This window comes from Saccostrea cucullata, unplaced genomic scaffold, assembly GCF_032062105.1.
Source record: "Saccostrea cucullata isolate Sc308-1 unplaced genomic scaffold, CSIRO_AGI_Scuc_v1 ctg411, whole genome shotgun sequence".
In the NCBI taxonomy this organism is placed as follows: domain Eukaryota; kingdom Metazoa; phylum Mollusca; class Bivalvia; order Ostreida; family Ostreidae; genus Saccostrea; species Saccostrea cuccullata.
Genome location: NW_026927468.1, coordinates 35,847 through 58,460, shown reverse-complemented (window position 1 = coordinate 58,460; position 22,614 = coordinate 35,847). Strand labels below are relative to the sequence as shown.

General features: G+C 31.2%; 1 protein-coding gene across 2 annotated transcripts; it reads right to left on the bottom strand.

Moving 5' to 3' along the window:
• Positions 1 to 5,445, bottom strand: LOC134274576 (free fatty acid receptor 4-like). Of its 2 annotated transcripts, none has more exons than XM_062756853.1 (2): positions 5,298 to 5,445; positions 1 to 1,654 (listed from the first exon to the last, which is right to left on the bottom strand). In XM_062756853.1, exon 2 carries the CDS (start codon positions 1,611 to 1,613, stop codon positions 504 to 506), a length of 1,110 nt encoding a protein of 369 aa, XP_062612837.1. In that variant the 5' UTR covers positions 1,614 to 1,654; positions 5,298 to 5,445; the 3' UTR covers positions 1 to 503. The 2 variants fall into 2 exon arrangements, with proteins under 2 accessions (XP_062612837.1, XP_062612838.1); XM_062756854.1 differs by lacking the exon at positions 5,298 to 5,445 and adding an exon at positions 4,576 to 4,629.
• Between the last annotated feature and the right edge of the window lie 17,169 nt (positions 5,446 to 22,614).

Sequence of the window (22,614 nt, the reverse complement as noted above, 5' to 3'; positions counted from 1 at the left end):
TTTTCTGTTAGGGAATGTTTCCTGAATAAGATTTTTCATAATTATGTTTTTTACTTCACAAAATAATGCATGTACATGTACTTACATGTACTTACATAAATACATAAGTTTTCTCTTTAAAACATTCTCAACATAGACTTCCAACCATCTTCGCTAGCCAAGTTTTCTGATCCGCTACTCCACTTACGAAGGAGAAGAGATGCATATCAGAAACCCTTGGCTAACGAAGACTGATGACTTGCAGCTAATTTGAGCTTAACATACATTACGTACTGAGTCTACCTTACGATTGTCTATAAAACAAGAAAATTGTCGATAAATTAGATAATATAATAAATACATAAGTTATACTCAATCATTTAAACAACAGCAATGTAAGTCATTTGTATGAATGCAATTAATGATAGCTATGTAAGTTGCATGCAGATCATTTCGAAAAATTAGACATGATTTGCGATACACTGTGTTCTTCTTTAATTATCTTGATTATGAATTCATACTCATTAAGTACTCGATGTCATGCTCGGTCCATTTTTAGCTAATTTGCTGTTTTCAGTGGCAGTTTTGCTGTCAATGGTTGATATTTTCATCTTCTTTTTCCGAGAAAAGACAGATTTAATAATTCTGCGTTTCACTTTTTCATTCATAATGCCATACAAAAATGGATTCACACAAGCGTTTCCAAGAGCCACACATAAGGCCCCAATGAAAGCCTGTGATGAGACCTCCATCTCATCGTCCATACCGTCAGCCTGAAGCAACACAAACACGATAAAAATTGGCAGCCACATCACAAGAAACAAAACAACCAACAAAATGAGGTTCTTCACCAATCTGAAATCTCGTTGCTCCCGAGATTTTATGGATTTTGTTGTGTTGTTCGTAGCTATTGTCATTACAGCATTTCTGGATTTTTTGAATTTTTTCAAAATTCGGAAATAATTAAATACCAGTATTCCGAGTGGAACCACGAATCCAATGATGCAGATGCAGATCGTAAATATCAATGAAACACGGATTAGTTGATTATTCGGCCACAGTAAGGTACAGATATTTACGCTTGTGGTACCGAACGGAAAACTTTTTAAATTGAAATACATGGCAAGTGGAATAAATGCTACGAAAGCCAGAAACCAAAGAATAACTATGCTACACATTGCCATTTTAGGGGTGACTCTTTTCACAGAAGTTTTGAAAATGCAGATATATCTGTCGATGCTAATTATTGTCATCGTCCAGATCATCACAGCTGCACAGATAAATAGAACATATACCAGCATTTTGCAAATAAATGAACCAAGAACCCACGTTCCAGTAATGCGCGCAGCCGCAATCAAAGGACTTCCGGTGGAGAAAAGGATGTCTGCGACAGCCAAATTGCAAATCAGGTAATTGGTCACAGTTCGGGTGCTCCTAAGTTTCATTATTTGATAAAATGCAAAACAATTTCCCAAAAGAGAGAACAGAAAAAGAAAGATTAACACAACTGCCTCCAAGTAAGGGAGACCACTCCAAGGTCTGTTAAATTCCGAGAAATAAGAGAAGTATGTGGTATTACCCCAGCCATACTCCTCGTCGAATCCGAAGAAGTAGGATCTGTTCCAATGCGACATTTTGGCATTTTCCTCCAAACTTTGACAAATTAGTTAGGCATCTGAAAAATAGAGAGCAGAATTATTGCACGAGTAAGGTAAATATATATATAATACAGTTACTGTAAATAAAAAAAATTATGATATACATGTATTAGTTCTAACTTTAGATCAGCCTTTGCTTTCTTAAAAAATTGACCAAAATTTCACCATTTTTTCCAGTAATTGAAATACCACTGAAAGCAACTCCCTTAAAAATTTCTTTACAATCAGGTATGTTACTATAATAATACTTCTACATCTATTGCCGTGCCGTTGAATGATATGACATTGTACAATATATATATCTACCAAATTTGTATTTAAAAAAATGATAAAGCTTTTGTTTATACACAAGTTGTTAAAACATCATTTCTCTTCCTGTGTGACTGGTTCATGGCTACATGTATCAGGCGTTTTGCTGACAACAATTTTGAACCACATTGCACTTGCACGTCACGTTTTTGTGATGCAAACTTCTCGTGTAAATCTATTCATCATGTTTATATTATTCGTGTACTTAGTGTTGCTAATGAACAACTTGCTGTTAAGTCATGTATTTGTACCTAATCTATACACAGACAAAAGTGATAAATAGTTTATAAAGATGAATTATTTCAAAAAGAAATTGATGCTGATGAAAATTAGATCCTGTTGGAATTTTCAGATCATTTTTTTCTTTGCGGAGATCCGGATTCAGTGATATTCTGTCAAGATTTAAGATCAATCTTATCCAGCTTATATTATTATGGTCTCTAGCATCGAGGATGGTTCTATCCATTTGACCTTAGTATAGGCAAATCATCTTCTTCAATGTTCTAACGTCGCCCGCGTGGTGCAATGGTTAGAGCGTCTGCGAAGTAAGGAGTTGATCCTTACGTCGCAGGTTCGAAACAAACTGTGGGACTTGGAAACCTGTCCTTCGGATGAGACTAGCTGTATAAACCGAGGTCCTGTGTCTCAGTATTTGCTGGATCGAAAAGACCCCGTCAGACAGCTGTTGATCCTGCCCGATTTTTTTCTGTTGTTTAACATACCTCTCGAGAATTTTTTTTTAATCTTATGGAAATGCTCTTGTTCTAATGACCTTGCTCACGGATCAGAAAATCAAGTTTTTAGTAAAAAAAATTTCTAAGATTGCAACTTTATATTTAAAGATACAGAGAGGCAAAATCCCAATTCTTCATGTTTAAATTATGTTGAACTTCAATGTTTAATATATTACTGCATTTAGAGCCGTACATTTTGCATATAGTAGGTTTAAGAGTGCTCAGATTAAATCTCATATTGTGGCCCACATTTTTAATTTGTGGTTCTTTACCGAAGAATTCAAAGTAACTGGCCTATATTCAATTTTCTCTGCTGTTGTGTTGTTGTTAATGTACGTTTTTTGCAAATTACAATTATACTAGAAGTAATTAATTTTGAAAAATTATTTAAGAGTCGTTTTCGAACCAGTTTCATAAGACAGAAAAAAGGCCGTATATATTACTCGCAAATAAGTACATTGATATCCTTAATTAATTTAAGAATAAATTTGTACATTGATACATGTAAAAAGAAACATTTTTTTAAAAAAAGAATTCAAACCAATCGATCAATTTTTTTAAAAAGTCGGTAGATGAGCCAAACAAACGAACAAAAATATTGAGCTATTTATTGGTCCTCATGCCAATGTACGTTTTAATGCAATTCATCAAAACACAATAAAATTTAATGCAATTGTTTCAAAATTTGGTGTAGTTGTATAATTTTTTTTTTTACCAATTCAGAATTTGCAAAATTACAATACTTTTTGCTTAAGATAGTGGTTCAAAGCTCGTGGTATTCAATTCGATTTTAACATGTTAAAGTAGTTTGAACTTTATAGAGTTTGAACTATTGAAGCCCTCTTGAGAAGTTTAACACAAAGATCATTGACAACGTCTTATGGTCTTAATGACCTTAACCAGATTTGATTATACTTACAAGTATACATATATATATATGGACGTCGACTCAGTGTCTGTTACAAGTATGTTTTGATGTCAGATGTAAAGTCTTGATATACTTTTTTTACTGATTAAGAAAAGGCAGTTACGGAAATGCCATCATCAAATAGAGCCGAAACGTTTTCAATTGGCAAGACTTCATTTTCGTTGAAGCTTAACCAATAATTATATATATTTAAAATTCAATATGTGTGATACTTTGTGCGGATCTATTACGAATTTCATGCAATGACGAATAACTTTCACATTTTTATCGAACACTTCAGGCAAATATCATTTCCTTTACTAACGAGTGAAAGTCAAATGAACGTATGAATAGGACACTAATGAACTTTAAAAAACTTCAAAGTGACCTCGCTTTGAAATGGAAGAACAGCCTTTTACTAACTCCTTTGTAGTTACATCATTATCATTTGTTTTAATTATTTCTTTCTTTCTTTCTTCCTTTTTTATCGTTTCTGATCGAAACAGACATCCTAAATACATGTATTACAAAAATTAAGTATTTCCGGGTAAGATATTTTTGTTGAAAATGTATTTCAAAACATAATTCATGTATTTGATGCATATATTTACTAACCAATTGACATGACTTGTCTTATATATAATTGTTAATCAAACACTTAAAATTGGAAAAAAAAGGGGTAAAATCTCGAATCAAACTCTTCACTAGGGATTGAACTTGCAATAATTACTGCTATCATCACCAATATAATATTGCATTTTCTTTATTACAAAAATCTCTTAACCTCTAAAACTTATATTATATTTAGGTACACAAAATACAAGAAATAAAAGCCAATTTATGAATAAATTTAAAGGAAAATTTATACCTTGGAAAAAATTAGTGATTGTAAAATAAGTATTATAATTTTTTTTATTTCCCTTGACGGCTTTTAAAGCATTTTCTAATATTCTATTAATGTTTGATAGCATTTTTGGACAATGCATACCTGTGTTTTAATCGGCAAAGTAATAAAAATCCTATCGAAATAGTCCCCGTAAATCACCGTACAACAATAACAAAAAAAAAAAGATACAAATCTCGAGTTCAACAGAAGCTATAAAATTACTGCATGATTCGATTGCTGGTGGTTTTATGACAATGTAACATCTTGTGCGAGGTTCCATAAAGATATGCCCATTGTGCAGTATACTACTTCAGTACTGATCAATGATGGATTGAAAAGGAAAAGTACTCGTAATATCCTGACCATTTGCTCGTTCTCTATAAATCACACCGTGTGTGTTTTCCTCTATCTCTTTTTGAAACAAATTGATCAGTCAATATTAATGATAATGTAACATTTTGATTCAAGTGAACATGCCTATCAATATATTTTTATATACTACATATCTATTTAGTTAAATTTTACCGTTAAAAAGCATATATATCTATATATAGATATATATATATATATATATATATATATATATATATATATATATATATATATATATATCTATATATAGATATATACACATAATAATTCAAGTGAACATGCCTATCAATATATTTTTATACTACATATCTATTTAGTTAAATTTTACCGTTAAAAAGCACATATATCTATATATAGATATAAACACATAATAAAGAATACGATATAGTACATTTTTATCATGATTTAAATAGCAATTTTACATATTCATCTAAAAATAAAGTAAGAATTACCTTTTCGAGAATACATATAATTATGTAACTTTCAACTCGAACATAAGGAAATTAAAATGCTCCCAGTGGTAAGTTCTCTAATTTCAAAGTGAGCTGTTAAGCGTGTCTCCACATTAGTTTGAAACACGAGTACATGTAATTACCCCTCGATGTAATCGACAATTAACCGGATGTGGAGAATGATGCAGTTTTCTTTGCACTTGAGAACAATGGCCGTCATCCTGTATATAAGGTGCTGAAACGTGTTTCCTTTAAAAAGATTAAAAAAACCTAAAAACATCTATTATCCATTAGGACCCGGTATATATAAGTATACATTGAAGTTGTCGCAATGATATAATTATATACATGACTATACAGTAAAACTTGTTTAATCCGGATGTGTGTATTCCAAAATCCTGTCTATATAGTACATGTACAATTCAAACTTTAATTCCAATTCTGTATAAAATATTGTTTAATCCGGAATTTGTCTAATTCGAACAAAGTGCCAATGTCTTTAGTGAACGGATTGAACAAGTTTCGTTATATTTAAAGAATGAAACTTATTTTAACTTTGTCGAGTCCTGTGTATATACATGTATAAGTTGTGAAAGACAAACAGAACGGTATCAAACTTCGCGATCATAGAATTTAATTTTGAGCTGTTAATTATTCATGAGAAAGCATCCACAAAGTCACAAAAAGCAATTAATCAGCAATCAAAACCAGAGATAGAAGAAGAGAAAATTAATATAGAATGCATTTCGTTTTGCTCCTGATCAGATGCAAATGGGTCATGTGGGTTTTTTTCCCCACAATCTACAATTTGTCACTTTTTGTAAATTTTATAATTTTTTTAATAAAAAGAAAAAAAGTACATGTATCCATTTAGAAAAATAACTTTTATATCTTTTTAAAGAGAATGAGAGAATCCTAAACTTTGCTTTTCTAACTGCATTTTATCAAAATACGTAGAGAAATCTATATTTTATCGGAGTTTAAAATTTCTGTCACAAAAACCGGCTCTTTTTTATCCAATAAAATTTTAAAAAGAGAGTTTGCGTGATACTTAACCAGCTGATATTATTATGTCGTAGGATTTCTGCTACTTAGTATGTAGTCACGAAAGGAAAGGCAAATAATTCTGAACAATATATTATGGAAAAGCAACGATGAGTTTGAAATTAGCAGTCGATGAATATAAATCATACATGAAACGTATCTTTAAGTTATCGACGGGCATATAATATATTTTTCTATTTAAATCGTAAAGAGTACATTAGGAAGAACTTAGCTGATTATTTGCCTTTAGTAAGGTTCCATATGACAACACCATTCAACAATATTACAAATTGATGCCCGGAATCTTTTCTATCAACTTTCATTAGTTTTCAAACAAGACTAAACCGTAGGAGGATTGATTTAATGTGGCTAACAGATTTTACAACGTAAAACATCTCCAGAGAAAACGTGTCCTGCAATTTCATCACAATTTTCATTAGGAGAGTTAAGATACCCTATTTATACCCTATACTTATCGATTGAAAAGAAGAATATAGTGAAAGCCTGTCACATTTGCGAGGGGTTTTTAATAACAAGAGCCCATGGGCCACATTGCTCACCTGAGAAGCTTTGACCATTCTGTTTTTTACCAGACTTCCCCCTTGTAATACATAATGCATCTCCACTCTACCCAACTGATCATAATTAAGACATTTTGAAATCTACACTACCAAAGGATCCTTCCATGTGCACATAAGTTTCAGCTTTTCTGGCCAAGTGGCTCTTGAGAAGAAGATTTTCAAAGATTTTCCCTATATATTTCGATGTCAAACTTTGATTCCCAATTGTGGCCCCACCCTTCCCCCGGGGGTCATGCATGATTTGAATAATTTAGAATCTACACTACCCCAGCATGCTTCCACATAAGTTTCAGCTTTTCTGGCCCAGTGGCTCTTGAAAAGAAGATTTTTCCAATATATTTCTATGTAAAACTTTGATTCCCAATTGTGGCCCCGTCCTTCCCCCGGGGGTCATGATTTTTACAATTTAGAATCTACACTATACCAGAATGCTTATACATAAGTTTCAGCTTTTCTGGTCCAGTGGTTCTTGAGAAGAAGATTTTCAAAGATTTTTCCTATATATTTCTATGTAAAACTTTGATTCCCCATTGTGGGCCCGCCCTTCCCCCGGGGGTCATGATTTTAAAATTTAGAATCTACACTATACCAGGATGCTTCCACATAAGTTTCAGCTTTTCTGGTCCAGTGGTTCCTGAGAAGAAGATTTTCAAATATTTTTCCTATATATTTCTATGTAAAAATTTAATTCCCCATTGTGGGCCCGCCCTTCCCCCGGGGGTCATGATTTTTACAATTTAGAATCTACACTATACCAGGATGCTTCCACATAAGTTTCAGCTTTTCTGGCCCAGTGGTTCCTGAGAAGAAGATTTTCAAAGATTTTTCCTATATATTTCTATGTAAAACTTTGATACCCCATTGTGGCCCCGCCCTTCCCTCAGGGGGGTCATGATTTTAACAATTTAGAATCTACACTACCCTAGGATGCTTCCACATAAGTTTCAGCTTTTCTGGCCCAGTGGTTCTTGAGAAGAAGATTTTCAAATATTTTTCCTATATACTTCTATGTAAAACTTTTCTGGTCCAGTGGTTCTTGAGAAGAAGATTTTCAAAGATTTTTCCTATATATTTCTATGTAAAACTGTGGCCCCGACCTTCCCCCGGGGGTCATGATTTTTACAATTTAAAATCTACACTACCCTAGGATGCTTCCACATAAGTTTCAGCTTTTCTGGCCCAATGGTTCTTGAGAAGAAGATTTTTTAATGACCCCACCCTATTTTTGTCTTTTCTTGATTATCTCCCCTTGTGAGAGAACTTGGCCCTTTATTTTAACAATTTAAATTTCCCTTCACCCAAGGATGCTTTGTACCAAGTTTGGTCAAAATTGGTCCAGTGGTTCTTGAGAAGAAGTCGAAAATGTGAAAAGTTTACAGACGGACAGACAGACAGACGGACGGACGACGGACAAAATGTAATCAGAAAAGCTCACTTGAGCCTTCGGCTCAGGTGAGCTAATAAAACTAAATAAATATCAAATTTTTTTTATTTTGTGAATTCAAAACATCTTTACACTGTATAACACTCTTGTCAAATGAAATTTTTATTTTATGCTTTTATTTAAAATAAAGATACGACGATTGTGCAATTGTGGTTTAGGCGGGTTCGTTTTGATACATGTATATGCATGTAGTATAACTGTGTAATTATGCCAAACGTGCAGATGAATTCAATGAAAAAATTTTTGACTTCATTTCGCTCGGTCGACATGCATTAGAAATTCCAGTTTTCAAAATATAGTTAATATACATTTATTATCCTTTTTTAAAATTTATTAATAAATACACATTTACAAATAAAAAAAAAGAAATAATAAAAATAAAAAGGAATTCAAAAATTAACGTTGAAAAGAATGTAACAAATTTGTCACGGCTCTGAATATATAAAGAGACGAGAAGAAAAAGAATGCTTTGTTCGTAAATATAATGTAAATAAACTATGCAAGAAATCAAATAACTTTGATAACCCAGGTCTATCAGTTGAAAACTTTACATTTACAATGTATGTATAATAATGTATTGAAGCAAAACATTTAAATATCTTATGGTTGGAAAACATCAAATAATATTTTTTAATATACCTTTTTGCTTCTGTCAATATTAGTATGAATCTAATTCAATTGGTATTACATTCTTACAAGCATAATTAATGTAATTAGATCAAATGACATTGGAAATAGTGTCAAGTAAATATATACATATAGTAAAACAATATTTTGGGAACAAAGAGCTAATTACATTTTGATACGAGTGTCTTGAAAACGTTTTAAAGTTTTATGGACCTTAAACTGAAATTTCAAATATACATGGCACATGATTTGTTTTTACACATTCATATGGCAAAGTTTCTTTTGTTAGTGTTAACTAGATCAGTTTTTTAATAAATAAGATAAGTTTTTAAAAACTCAGATTCTCCTGTTGTTCACCTTTTGCTTCCCAATGGTTTTCACTGGGGTATAGTATATATATTTATATCATGATATTCAACTTTAAACTGTCTGAAGAGTCATTAGGCAGAAAGCGCTAACAGTAAAAATGATTTTCGAGTCTTGTGATTCTTGAAATTTTTTCATTGGATATATTTTACTGTACCAAACACTGGATTTTTCTTAAATTATTTATATTATGTGTATGCCAGTTAACCTGGTGATGGATTTCACATTTCAATGGAAGACGTCACCTCAATTCAGTTATTTCAGTACTTTGATTAATTCATAATTCATACTACCAAGTATATTTGGTAGATATTTGAAAGTTTTTTCTAAGAGAAGTAGAGGTAAGTTTATTCATACTTTTATCCTTGCAAATTAATACTGACCTTTGCAGGGATTAACTGATTTCAAAAGTCATGTGACCTAAAGTCAGTGACACGGTGTATTGACTAATTAGTCAATTAATATTGACCTTGACTGAATTAGTCAAAAAAAAAAATTAATATCCTCCTGCTCAGCAGGTAAGATTAAAAAATAGTTTGGAGTTGATGAATTACTCGGACAATAACGAGTCATAGGATCTTGACTTCTCTTACATTTGGTAGATTATAATCTATCCTGTTCCATGTTATTTCCTGTTCCTCTAATTAACAGACATAACTACATATTAAAATAAAATCATTGTAGGCAACATCCAAAGGATAACTTCAAGGTAAATATACAGGTTTGATACTGGTTTCAGTCTTTAGGAAAAACTTATCGATATCAGTTCCGGTTACTGACTTAAGGCCACATGGATGTATTTTTTTTTTGTTTCTCATGTATCCCTTTAGTTCTATTTAATTGTATGTTAACGCTCATCTGACCCGTCCTCTTTCTTATTTGATGCCTTGGTAATGGAAGTGTGATAGGTACAGTTAAGGTTTTATGTCCCATAAAACCTTAACTGTACCTACCACACTTTTTTCTAATCTGTTAACCTACCTCCAGTATTTTTGGCATAAAAGATCTCCAATGCATACATTTTTTCCAAGAAATGAACTTCAACTACTCGGTATTATCTCGCTTAAAACAATACTATTACCCAGAGATGTTCTTGAAAGACACCTGTAGCAATTTGTGCTTGATGCGATTTGTTTCCTGACACTTGTATCGAAAAACACAAAGTGAATGATTCGATCGCGTCATCGAACAAAGTGTTCTTAGACTGTAGTTGAATTCCGGTTGATTGTGCTTAGTTAAGGAGAATCTATAATCTGAATTTCCATAAATGTCACAATGTACATATCAAAATACCAAGAGAAATATGTATTTCTTAGTTTTAAAGTTTACTACTTACAGAAACCTTTAATATTATCCAAAAAACAAATAGAAAGAACAGTTCGTATGATACTTATTTAAGGTGATATAATTATGTCGCAGGATTTCTGCTCTGCAGTCACGAAATAAAAAGGCATTGATGTATACAAAACAGTCTAATATGGAAAAGCAGCAATGCGTTTGAAATTAGCAATCAATGAATAAATGATAACTTCTGATAATGTCTTAAAGTGTGTTATATTTTTTATTTTTTTATAGAAAAACTGCATTAGAAAGAACTTGGCTAATTATTTGCCGTTTGGTAAGGTTCCATGACTACGTCGTTCAACAAATTGATGCCTTGAATATTCTCTATCAACTTTCATTAGATTTTTTTCAAACAAGACTTAAACTGTAAGGGGATTAATTTAACGTTTAGCTAACAGATTTTACAGAAGGAAACATTTCCAGAGTAAACGTTCTGAAATTTCATAAGAATTTTCATTAGAGGAGTTAGAATACTCTATAATATTTATCGACTGGAAAGAGAAATTTAGCGAAAATCTGTCTTAATATTTAAGAGGAATTTTTAATGATAAAGGTAAATAAATTTCATTTTTTTGATTTTATGAAAGCATCTTAAGTTTGTAACACACTAAAGTCTTGACTATCAAATTTTAATCTTTTTATGTTAAAAAAAAGACGTGTAATAATGGTTTAAAGGTTTCTTTTTTATTTATCTATAGTTCAGCGTTTCGACGCGATTCTGTAATTTTTTGCTATACATTGTCAGTATATGGGAGACATTCTAACTGTGTTGAGGGCTTGTGCGGAGACATAAATTGATTTTTATATATAAAATTGGTTTTTACGGAAGCCCATTTAGGACCTATCAAAAATATTTTTGAATTCGTTATAACGATTTTTGAAATTCGTTATAACGAATATAATTTGTTATAACAGATTTATTGAATTCGAAGAACGTGAAACCAAGGAAAAACACTTTATTTCATTGCTTAAACCAAAGCTAAATGCCCTGTCATAATAGACAATTTACAATTTTCCCGCATTATTTGTCTAATTGTTAACGTAATAACGTAATTTAAATACTTGTGTGGATTTTTTATCAAACTTTTGGATTATATATATATATATATATATATATATATATATATATATATATATATATATATATATATATATATATATATATATATATATATATATATATATATATATTGTTATTGTTATATATATTTCTTGTTCTCTCCCCCACCCCCTATTGTATAAGTTACAGTCATGACTGATTGCAGTCAGAAAACTGGATGTTTTAGGATATTAATTAAAAGTCTCTAATTCTGATAGAATTGGGGGGAAATTGGAAATTTGATGTTCTTTTATAGAGTTAAAACCGTTTCATGTCGACTGACTTAATCGATATTCATATACAAAGGCTGTTCAATAAATAATTCCTCGGTGCTCGGAAAATGCTTTTCAATGACTTAGTCTTAATGATTTAACTTAATTATTCTCTTTTAATTAAATCACATGTCCGTAACATTTTTAACTAATTTCTGGTTGTTTTAGAACTCATTTTTGAACAATACGGCCACTAATATTTAAGAAAATGGCATATAAAACTGTCTTTGTCCTCTTGCAATTCGTTGCTCCTTTCAGACCTTTGCTGTTTTTGTTAAGTGCATCTTATTGTAAAATTTGTTTTGAGGGTCTAAAGCAATGGATTCATGTTTCTTTATCTGTTTGAATTTCAGACAAACGTGGATAACTACAGTTTCTGATCTTTTTAAATAATTGTTTAAATATTCTTACACGCTGTTGTTTTCACTCATTTTCAAAACAGAGGGTGACCATTGAGTACTGGTCTTTTTTACTGTTAAATGTTTCTTCAAAATAGTATGAACTACCCCCAAATTGATACCTTTCAAATTTGCCATGTGTCTTAAAGTTAATCAAACATCATATGTGATAATTTGGTGAATTTTAACAAACAGAACATTGGTTGTTGTAAATTCTTACCGCCAAGGACGCTACCCATTTTGGATGCACATTATATCATTATTGTTCATTGAAATCCACCTGCACATGTGTTTATAAAACATACATTGGATGCTGCAAATTTCACAAATTTCAGCGAATCTTTCATTAAGATTCTTAACAAGTCTTACAACAACTTTAACGAAGCGTTTAATTTCACTCTAGTTTACTGATTTTTTACCATTCATTTCTAATGCAATGTCTCGAATAGCCCTTGTTTTCCAGCTTCTCACAATGAAAGTGGTCATATAAACTGATAACAATTCATTAAAGATTCAATCATGAGAAAAAGTCAAGCTTAATATCATATGATATCTGGGTTGTATGTCATAGAGTTCCGGACATTATTTATTGAACAGCCCATATACAAACAAAATATGAGCACAATTAACTTGATATAATGTTTACTTTTGCCACGTACTGATGATGCACGTTTACATGATTGTTTTCATACTGAGTTATATTGATACATAAACACAAATATGGTTGTTTGCAGACGCTGTTTTTGATCAATATAATATACAGTGTAATATGCATATCTTGAATGAATGTCAAAATGAGCATGTATACATATTTAACACTATAGAAGTATTTCTATCTAACATAATGCGCGAGGAAACATTTTTAAAAAATCATGTTGATTTGTCTTCCCTTGAAAACTCATGCTTTTTAAATAATTGAAATTCAATGCAGAAAAATCAAACTAGTCATTTTTTTCACATGTGTTTTTAAATGCTCATTATGACGTCATAAACAATTTTCCTATTTTCTTAAAGAGTTGCAGAAGTACGTTAAAAAATATTTTTATTTGTTCGGACAAATTAGAAATTCGTTCGGACGAATTAGTTATTTGTTCGGACGAATTAGATATTCGTTCGGACAAATTAAAAATTCGTTCGGACGAATTAGATATAAAAAATTTGTTCAACACGAATTAGATATTCTTCGTTCGAACGAATTAGAAATTTGTTCGGACAAATATTATTTGTTCGGACGAATTAGATATTCGTTCGGACAAATTAGAAATAAACAAATAAGTTATTTGTTCGTTGATTAAAGATTTTGCACAAATTATCGGATATAAAACGGATTAGATTTTTGTTCGGACAGTTTAGATGTTTGCACAAATTATCTTGTTAAGAGAGATATACAATTTGTCTATTCAGGAGGATTCATCCCTTTTTAATACATAAGTAGCTCTTTGGACCATAACATACACACTTTGCAACTAGACATGTGCTATTAAAGTCGCTAATTACTATATTATGATTATGATGTTTTTAGGGTCAAAGAACACAGGTCATAAATAAACATCATCTGGACAGAGAATAAATATGACGTACCATGAACCTCTAGTAGTCTTCTTATAAGGCGTTATTAACTGCATTTTGTTTCAAAGATTTGTGAAACACTTTCTGAAATACTTAGCACACTATTCCATTAAACATAAAAGGCTTAAGAAGTGGACTTTCATTGTGAATTACACATCATAAGAGTCACTAAAAATAAGAAAAAGGGGCCTAATTATATTTCCTGGTGTATCAATTATACGGTGTACTATCCGCCTTAAAACACTTGCATTTTTTTCCGGAAGTAACTGCATCAACTATATACACCATCTGTTATATATTACAAACGTGTCATTAACGTATTTTCTACTGCAGGGTAGTGAATATGTACATAAAAATTATAAAGAAAAGAGATCAACATTAAAACGATAAAGAAAAGCTATATATGAAGAATGAAACTTTAAACAATGTGACAAAAATCAAAGACTGCTTTTATACTTTTTAAAGTCTTAAATTAAATAAAATTATGTCCATGGTATTTACTAGTATTCGTGTTCCTTAAGGTACATTTTGTATCGCATCATAGAAAGAAATGTACTTTTTTAGCTCATATGTGTCTACACGTAACGGTAACTTAGGAAGTAAAATAAAGTCCACTTGGAAATCAATTTAAATTGGGGAGGGGGGTTCAAAATAAATCGAAAATTTGGCCATGGCTTTTTATTGCATTTCTAACATCAAAAGTTTTTTTCAGCCTAAAATCTCTAGTTACAATGAAGTATGCTTTTAAACACTTTGGTTCTATCTAAAGTGCTACATAGGTATCAAAGTAATTGTTTTCAAAAATATTTTCGCAGTTTTGTTAGATAGAGAATAAGATATAATGTAAAAAAAGACAAAATCCAAATGTCTTCTTTTCTTATGATCTTTATTGTCTGGTGATTAATTGAACATAAGATATGCTGGAATGATATTTTTAATGTTGATGGAAAATGGGAGGTTGGGGGGTTGGTAAAGATTAAAATGAGTGGGTGTGTTCATACTGAATGTGCATACAATGATATTGACCTCAAGACCTAGCTAAACCTCAGTCTAATTAAGATTTTCTCTTAAATTTGCCAATAACTTTTACATATCCTCTTTCAAAACTATAAAACGTTTGCTGCACGACAAGCAAACAAGAGGGATAAATAAGAAAGTTAAAGTTTAATAAATCACTCCAAATCCACTCCAACAACTTAATTAGACCCGGTAATTTAACCATACACTGTAATAAAGAATTTAATTATACCCCCCGCTTGAAAAGTGGGAGGGTATATAGTAATCGGTATTTCCGTCCGTCCGTCCGTCTGTTACGCTTTGGGGTACCCATCTCTTATCCGCAACTCCTCTCATACCACTGAAGGAAATTTAATGAAACTTTCACAGAATCTTCATTACATATTGCCATTGTGCACCTCCTATTTTACTTTTTGATCTGACATATATTTTGGATTTTCCAGAGCAAAACATGGTCACTGCCATTATATTCATATGGGAGGCGGGGGGTATCATTTAGTGAGCTCATTGCTCACAGTACCTCTAGTTTATTTAAACTAGCTTTGAATATAATTTTATGCATAAAATATAAATATGTCATTAATATGTGTACATGTACATGTATGATGTACAGAAATAGACTGCAAAAAAAAAAAAAAAATAAAAAAAAATAAAGTGCATTCAAATGATAAGTGATTTCTATATACACAGACATTTTTCATCATTTTTCAATCTTTTTAAATGCCATCTTTTTCATACTTGAAGTTGAGATATTTTTTATTTATTTACTCATCAAGTTTGAGCCTTCTAAACTGAAATCAAGTTGATTCGCAATTAATAAACATACTAACATATTTTAAAGTTGCCTCTTACCATCAAGTCTCGTCTATTCCTCCTGAGAAATTAAGACCAAAAGCCTTTTAAGATTAATCATAAGGTATTGTAGCTGAAGTAAATGGTAAATTACTCTGTACTCTTCAAGATAGATTCACAAACCAAAAATCAATTTAGTATCATTATGCAATTTAAGTATTCTGAACAATTTAAGCATTCTGAACAAGAGACCCTGCAACCTTAATGGTCATCTGGGTAAAATGGAGCCATGCAAAGAATTCATGGAATGGCATAACTATTTAATAAAACAAAATAATAAACGGATGAATGAAGATATATTGCTATAAAAAAGCAAACATGAAAACTAGGATGATCCAGTGATAGAAGTGATTCTGGTTATCAGCTAAAACCTAGAAAGTAGATTTACATGTAGTATTTGTTAATTTTTAAATTACCTGAATGGGTCATTTCTATTTACTGTAGATCATTTAATTTTCTGGAGATTATTAATTAGTACTTATTAGTGAGATAAAATTTTCAAATTTTTGGTCAATTCTTTGTTCATTCTTTAAAATAACTTTACTTTAAGAGTAAACTGGCTATCGTAGTTACGCGACAAAGTATAATCTGCTTGCGTAGAACGGCATATTAATGTGATAAACGGGAAAATTTATATTTTTGAGATATATCTCTAAAAAAAAATTAAATTAAGAATCACCAGAACACTTTGACCTGCATAAATTTGGATGAGGCATACTTGCCAATTTATATACATGTACTTATTTTGTCTGCGAAATGAATAGGGGAGTTATTTAAAGAATTTGGACATTTTTCAATATATAATAATATTGATTCATAGAGCTCCAATCTAATTAAAATTAGATGTAAGATCCGCTCGCATACTCGCTACACAAACATCTAACAACATCCCATTGAGGGTCACGTCAGAGGTCAAATTCGGAATGGCTCTAGACTTATTCGCTTCAACAATATACGATGATTCTGCCAGCGACGATTTGATTGGTTGATAGAATTTGACCTCTGACGTGACCCTCAATGGGATGTTGTTAGATGTTAGTGTAGCGAGTATGCAAGCGGATGTTACATCTAATTTTAATTAGATTGATAGAGCTCAAACCTAACACCAGAATCGCTAAACAAAGATTTCGAATTTCAATTTTGGAATAGGCACTCTAGCGTATGATTAACATATACTCGGTTTTGTCTGCTTATAACATGTATAATTAGTGTCCAGTGGAGAGCTGCAAATTTTGTCATATATCCGGCAGTCAGGGCAATTGAGCAGTTAGGGATCTTTTTCGTGCTAGCACCTACTGCAGCACGGGACCTCGGTTTATACGGTCTCAACCTCCATTGGGATTCGATCTTGCGAGTCCTTACTTCGCAACTTAAGTGCAGACGCTGTAACCGCTGCACCACGCGGGAGACTTAAAATTACATATTTGGAATTACATATATGTCCCCCTTGATAATCATAAATATGCTAGAAGGTGATAAGAAAGAAAATTTACCTCAAGCTGGACTTTCCAAAGAAATGAATATGAAATTGAATAGCGAGTCTACACAAGAGGATTCTGACATTTCGGAGGAGGAATATCCCGAGGCAGAAACAATTAGATTTTATTACCGAAGGACCAGGTTTGCTGTACTGTGCACAGGGGATGATGACAATGACTTTAAATTTACCTTTTACAACCACATTAAAGAGTAAAACTCTACGTACGGAAAGCCAAAACAGACAAGTGGGGCGGATCGTTTGTTGCTGGGTCAACCGTCATCAAAATATTTTGCAAAAAAGGAAAACTCGACCTTGGACTGCAAGCTAATAAATCGCCCGGTAGCCATGGTTCCAAGTGCATCTGTATTGTAAATCTGCCAAAATGTATGGCATGCAAAATTCACAAAAATGAGCTAAAATAGTTTCACAGTTGATAAGCTAGGTTAATCGACTGTAAACTATAGTTTACAAACCGTGAACTATAGTTTATACAATTTGTTAACTATAATTTGCAGCTGTAAAACTATCTTCAACGGTTGTAACTTGTAACCTATAGTTTAATCTAATCTAAGTTTATCTGTCTGTAATAAAAACGTTAACAATGGATTTTGTTTATAAACATAGATGCACGTCTGTAAACTATAATTTACAATAGTGAATAATAGTTGAGAGTTCTTAATCATAGTTTCACAAATCGTTAAACTATAATATTTATCAAATCGTTAACTATAGTTAAGAGTTGTAAACCATAGTTTACAAATCGTGAAACTGTATTTATCAGATAATCTATGTTTTGCAATCGCAAATGATTGTTTTCAGTGTTAAGTATAGTTTACGGTTCCGAAACAGAGATTATAGCGCGTTAGCTATGATTTACAGATGTAAAATATAGATTAACGATGTAAACTATAGTTTACGGTCCGTAAACTATAGTTTACAACCGACAAACATTGTTTATCGTCTGTGAAACTATGTCAAGCTTTTTTTTTTTGTGAATTTGTCGTGCCATAAAAATGTATCTACTAGTATTCAAAACGAAATAAAATAATTCTTCACCTAACGGAAGAGGAAAATGAAAATATCCTGGAATGTGTCGATTTATGCGTGTTAACACCAGGGATGGGGTCAATTACATAGGAAAGTAATTAATTAAATTACAATTACTTTCCCAAAACCTTCAATTAAATTACCATTACCATTACATGGATTTTGAAATGTAATTAATTAAATTACAATTACTTTGCAAATGTAATTAATTAAATTACACATTACATTCAAGAAAACATGTATAAATTATAACTGAAATAGTCATGTACATTCCTAATCCTTTATATTTATATCAGTCTATGACATATTTTTACAATAATATTTTAAAGATGTTCATACAATTTTCAATTACTAGCAGTGTCTCCTAACCTACATCTATTAGATTTGAAGATTTTCCTGCCACACTGAAGATTCTGTTCACCGGGGTATTTGTGATAGGAATACATAGATACTGACTAATAGAAAGTTTACTGATGGTTTTACCTTAATTTATATGTTAAAAATTTGGAATCATGAAACATTCGATTAAATTTATGTTGAAAGTACAATTGATGCCTTTTGCATTAATACTTGCTCATTTCAACAACATATTAAGATATTCTCAAAACGTTGGTATTTGACTTATTCTGTGCCAAACTATAATTTAAAGTCAAATGTGTGTGTGTGTGTATAAAAATACCAAGAGACAAGGTCAAAATGTGTGAAAAATATCTATAATTAAGGGATATGTACATGACCCCAGGGCACTAATTAGCACCTGATAATAACTTCTAACACAACAAACAAGAGGATTAGAAGCCATTGGACTACTTATTTTGATATGGATTAATTAATTTAAAAATCAAAATATAAATTTTATATCTTCACTTTACAAAGATTAATTTGATTTAAAAGTTTTTAAATAAAATATGACAATACATGTATTTAATTAGCAATATACTTTAAAAAGGAAAAAATGACTATGTTAAAATTCTTTTTAAGAAATTCTACTATCAGATTATTTGCTAAAAAAAAAATCAGTTAACCTTTCTTAAATAATGTTTATGAGATGGTGGGGGAGTGGAAGATTTTCATTTATTTAAAATCAGTGTAATTGAATGTAATTGAAAAGTAATTGTGAATTACATGCTTTTTTGGAAAGTAATTAATTAAATTACCATTACTTGTAATTGAAAATTTGGCCAATTACACATTACTTTCAATTACATGGAAATTTGTAATTAATTACAGTCAATTACCATTACACATTACCATTACCCCATCCCTGGTTAACACACTAAATTGATATCCAACGCAAGATATATTGATATTAAATGGCGTCTAAATAATTTTTTAGAATTTATTTTAAACAGGTATTTTCAACAACTTTAAAGGAAGTAAATTAATATGGTAAAGAACACTTTTGTGTTTATTTGACATGAATGTTTTTCACGCTACGTAATAAACAGATTTACTCATTAAACATCCAGTTTCTTTTCATTTTTTAACCTTGAACAAAGAAATGGATAAAAGAGAGCTCTAAACTCGAATGAAAACGGATTTTTACTCTAACATTTTATATATAGACATGTTGATACTTCATTTTCAAAAAGAATTTATCAAGAAAAAATATATAAAGATGTTCCAAGATAATGAAGTATTAGAGAACAGTAATCACTGATGTTTACTTACATGCAAATAATGTTTTCAGTTTATTTTCAATAATGCTTTGTCATATTATTTCAAACAGTGTCATTTACTGAAGATTTCCATTTATTCCAACATATATGAAAAGGGATGTCACTTTAACTATATAAAAACCCATGGAGTTAGAACTCTTCAGTATGCATTTATACTTTCATGCAAAGTTTTACTAAGTCGCTCACTGATATGAGTAATTTTACGTTCCGTACGTTCATCGTCATTTATAACGTTACCAAATGTGACACCAACACCGTGCGTAACGTCTCTTAATATTGTCTCTTCAGTAAATGTACATGTACCAAGGATTAAACGATTTACAAACATGTAAAACACAAACCAAACAACATAACTTTTTATAGTCTCGTTTTCCCCCGACTCTTGTTCTCGAGACTTTGCCCTCTCGGGCAAAGTCTCGAGAGCGAGAGTCTTGGGAAAACGAGACTAAACTTTTTACAAAGAGGTAATGAATTCTCCTCCTTTTGTGAAGGGGCACTCTTACTGATCTACATGTATCAACACTTTATTTGTCTACTGAATAAACAGGGGATGATATGGTTTTCATAGAATCAAAGCAGTTTTACCAATTGATCCATAGAGCCCAAACTTTATATCAAAACTCTTGGCCAAGGGACAATGAAATTCATTAATTTAGAAGAGGCAGTCTTGTCCAACTATACACTAAGTTTGTCCAGTAAATGAACAGGGGGTAAGAAGACTTTTTTTAAGAGTCAAGGAATTTTCTCTAAATGTTCAATAGAGCCTAAGCAAGAACTCCTATCCCATGGGTCTTGATTGAATTTCATAATTTTGGCAGGGAGACTCTTGCTCATCTATGCACTTCTTTAGCTTGCTACACAAATAGCAGGTGTGATTTCTTTCAAGAATTCATAGAAAAGAATTTTTTTAATGTTCCCTTTACCAATTGTAGTTAAAGTTCCTAGTTCCAATATATTAAAAAAAATGAAATAATTTCAACCCTTTTCAACTGCAGAATTAGTTAAAAATGTACAAAATTGGTATATTTTTAGCTAATTTTCGTATTAAATAGGGTTTAACTAATTTCATTTTTATATTTCGGAACTACATGTATTATAACTAGTAATAGTTTCTTATGTCCGTGGACTATGTACAACAAATCATAATTGCAGATGAAAAGATACAAAAATATCAAAACCAGGACTGCATTGCTTATCACACTTGTAAAGTAGGGGCTAACAATGCCACAGTACATTATCAGAGTTTTCATTTTTCTTTTTTTGAACATCTCAACACATAATCAATACATGGAAATTTATTTTGCACACACATTTCAATAAAATGAATATTCATAATATTCATTACATATGAGATCAAAATAATACATGTACATGTAACCCTCAACAATTACTGCAGATTACCAATTTGAAATATTCACGACACCTTACTTTCATGAAATTTTCTAATAATCACGACATCATTTTCATGAATTTTGTTTTTTTATTCTATAACCAAAATCTTATATAAAGCAAAAAAAAAGTGATATCTAAATTTTCAGAAGCAGTGCCGGTCTTGCATTACAACAGGAAGAAAAGTTCTTGTCAAAAAAGTGCTTTCAATAAATATTCAGTGTTTTAGTACTCACAAGACTTGTCATTTATGAGTCAGTTCAATACACTGTATATACTAATATATGTCCTGTAGTGCATTATAATACATTAATATGTATAAAAATCTTTCCAATTCAGTAAACAATACCTCAAAGAAATAAATGACCATTCAAAGCATACATGTACTTACTGGCTTTTCTTGACATAAATGAATGTTATCATGGTTATATTTGATTTTAGTACATGTACCTTGAGTTTCTCAATCTAACATCAAATATTAATTAACAGGAACAAGAACTTGCTGGGAATTGGGTGCACAGTTTTACAATTTCCATATACACCAGGAGAAACATTCTCTGGATACAGGTGCATGCACTGTAGCTAAGCAGTAGAAGTACCCTTGAGAGGCTGAATCAGTCATTGCACATGTTGCATGAAATCTGAACTCTGAGGTACACACAGTAATTAAGGAACACTCAGAATGTCACTGCATAGGAATGTATGGAATACAGGTTTTAGCACAAATCATGCTTATTATGCTGTCAATCAAGAAAAAAACATTACTACTTATAGCCATAAATAAAATATATGGCCATCTTCATTTGAACTACACACACAAAAACACAATGGCATGCCTTAGGGAAAAAAACCAAATAATTTATCCAAGTATCTTAATCTGCATGCACAAAATTCATATTATTTTGTTAGAATACCTAATAAGAAGTGAAGAAAAAACTGAAAATGTAAAAATGCTGAAGTCATAAATCAAAATTGTAAAACTCTACAAAAATACATTCCAAAAAAAGTACTCACTTTGTTCACGGAGAGGTATGTGGTTGAGACAATCACAGAACTTAGCAATCAAAGCACATGGTACATTTAATAAGTGAAACTTAGAAAAAAAATAA

Excerpts from the sequence above, each read along its gene's own strand:
- LOC134274576 (XM_062756853.1), bottom strand. The coding sequence starts at position 1,613 with ATGTCGCATTGGAACAGATCCTACTTCTTCGGATTCGACGAGGAGTAT.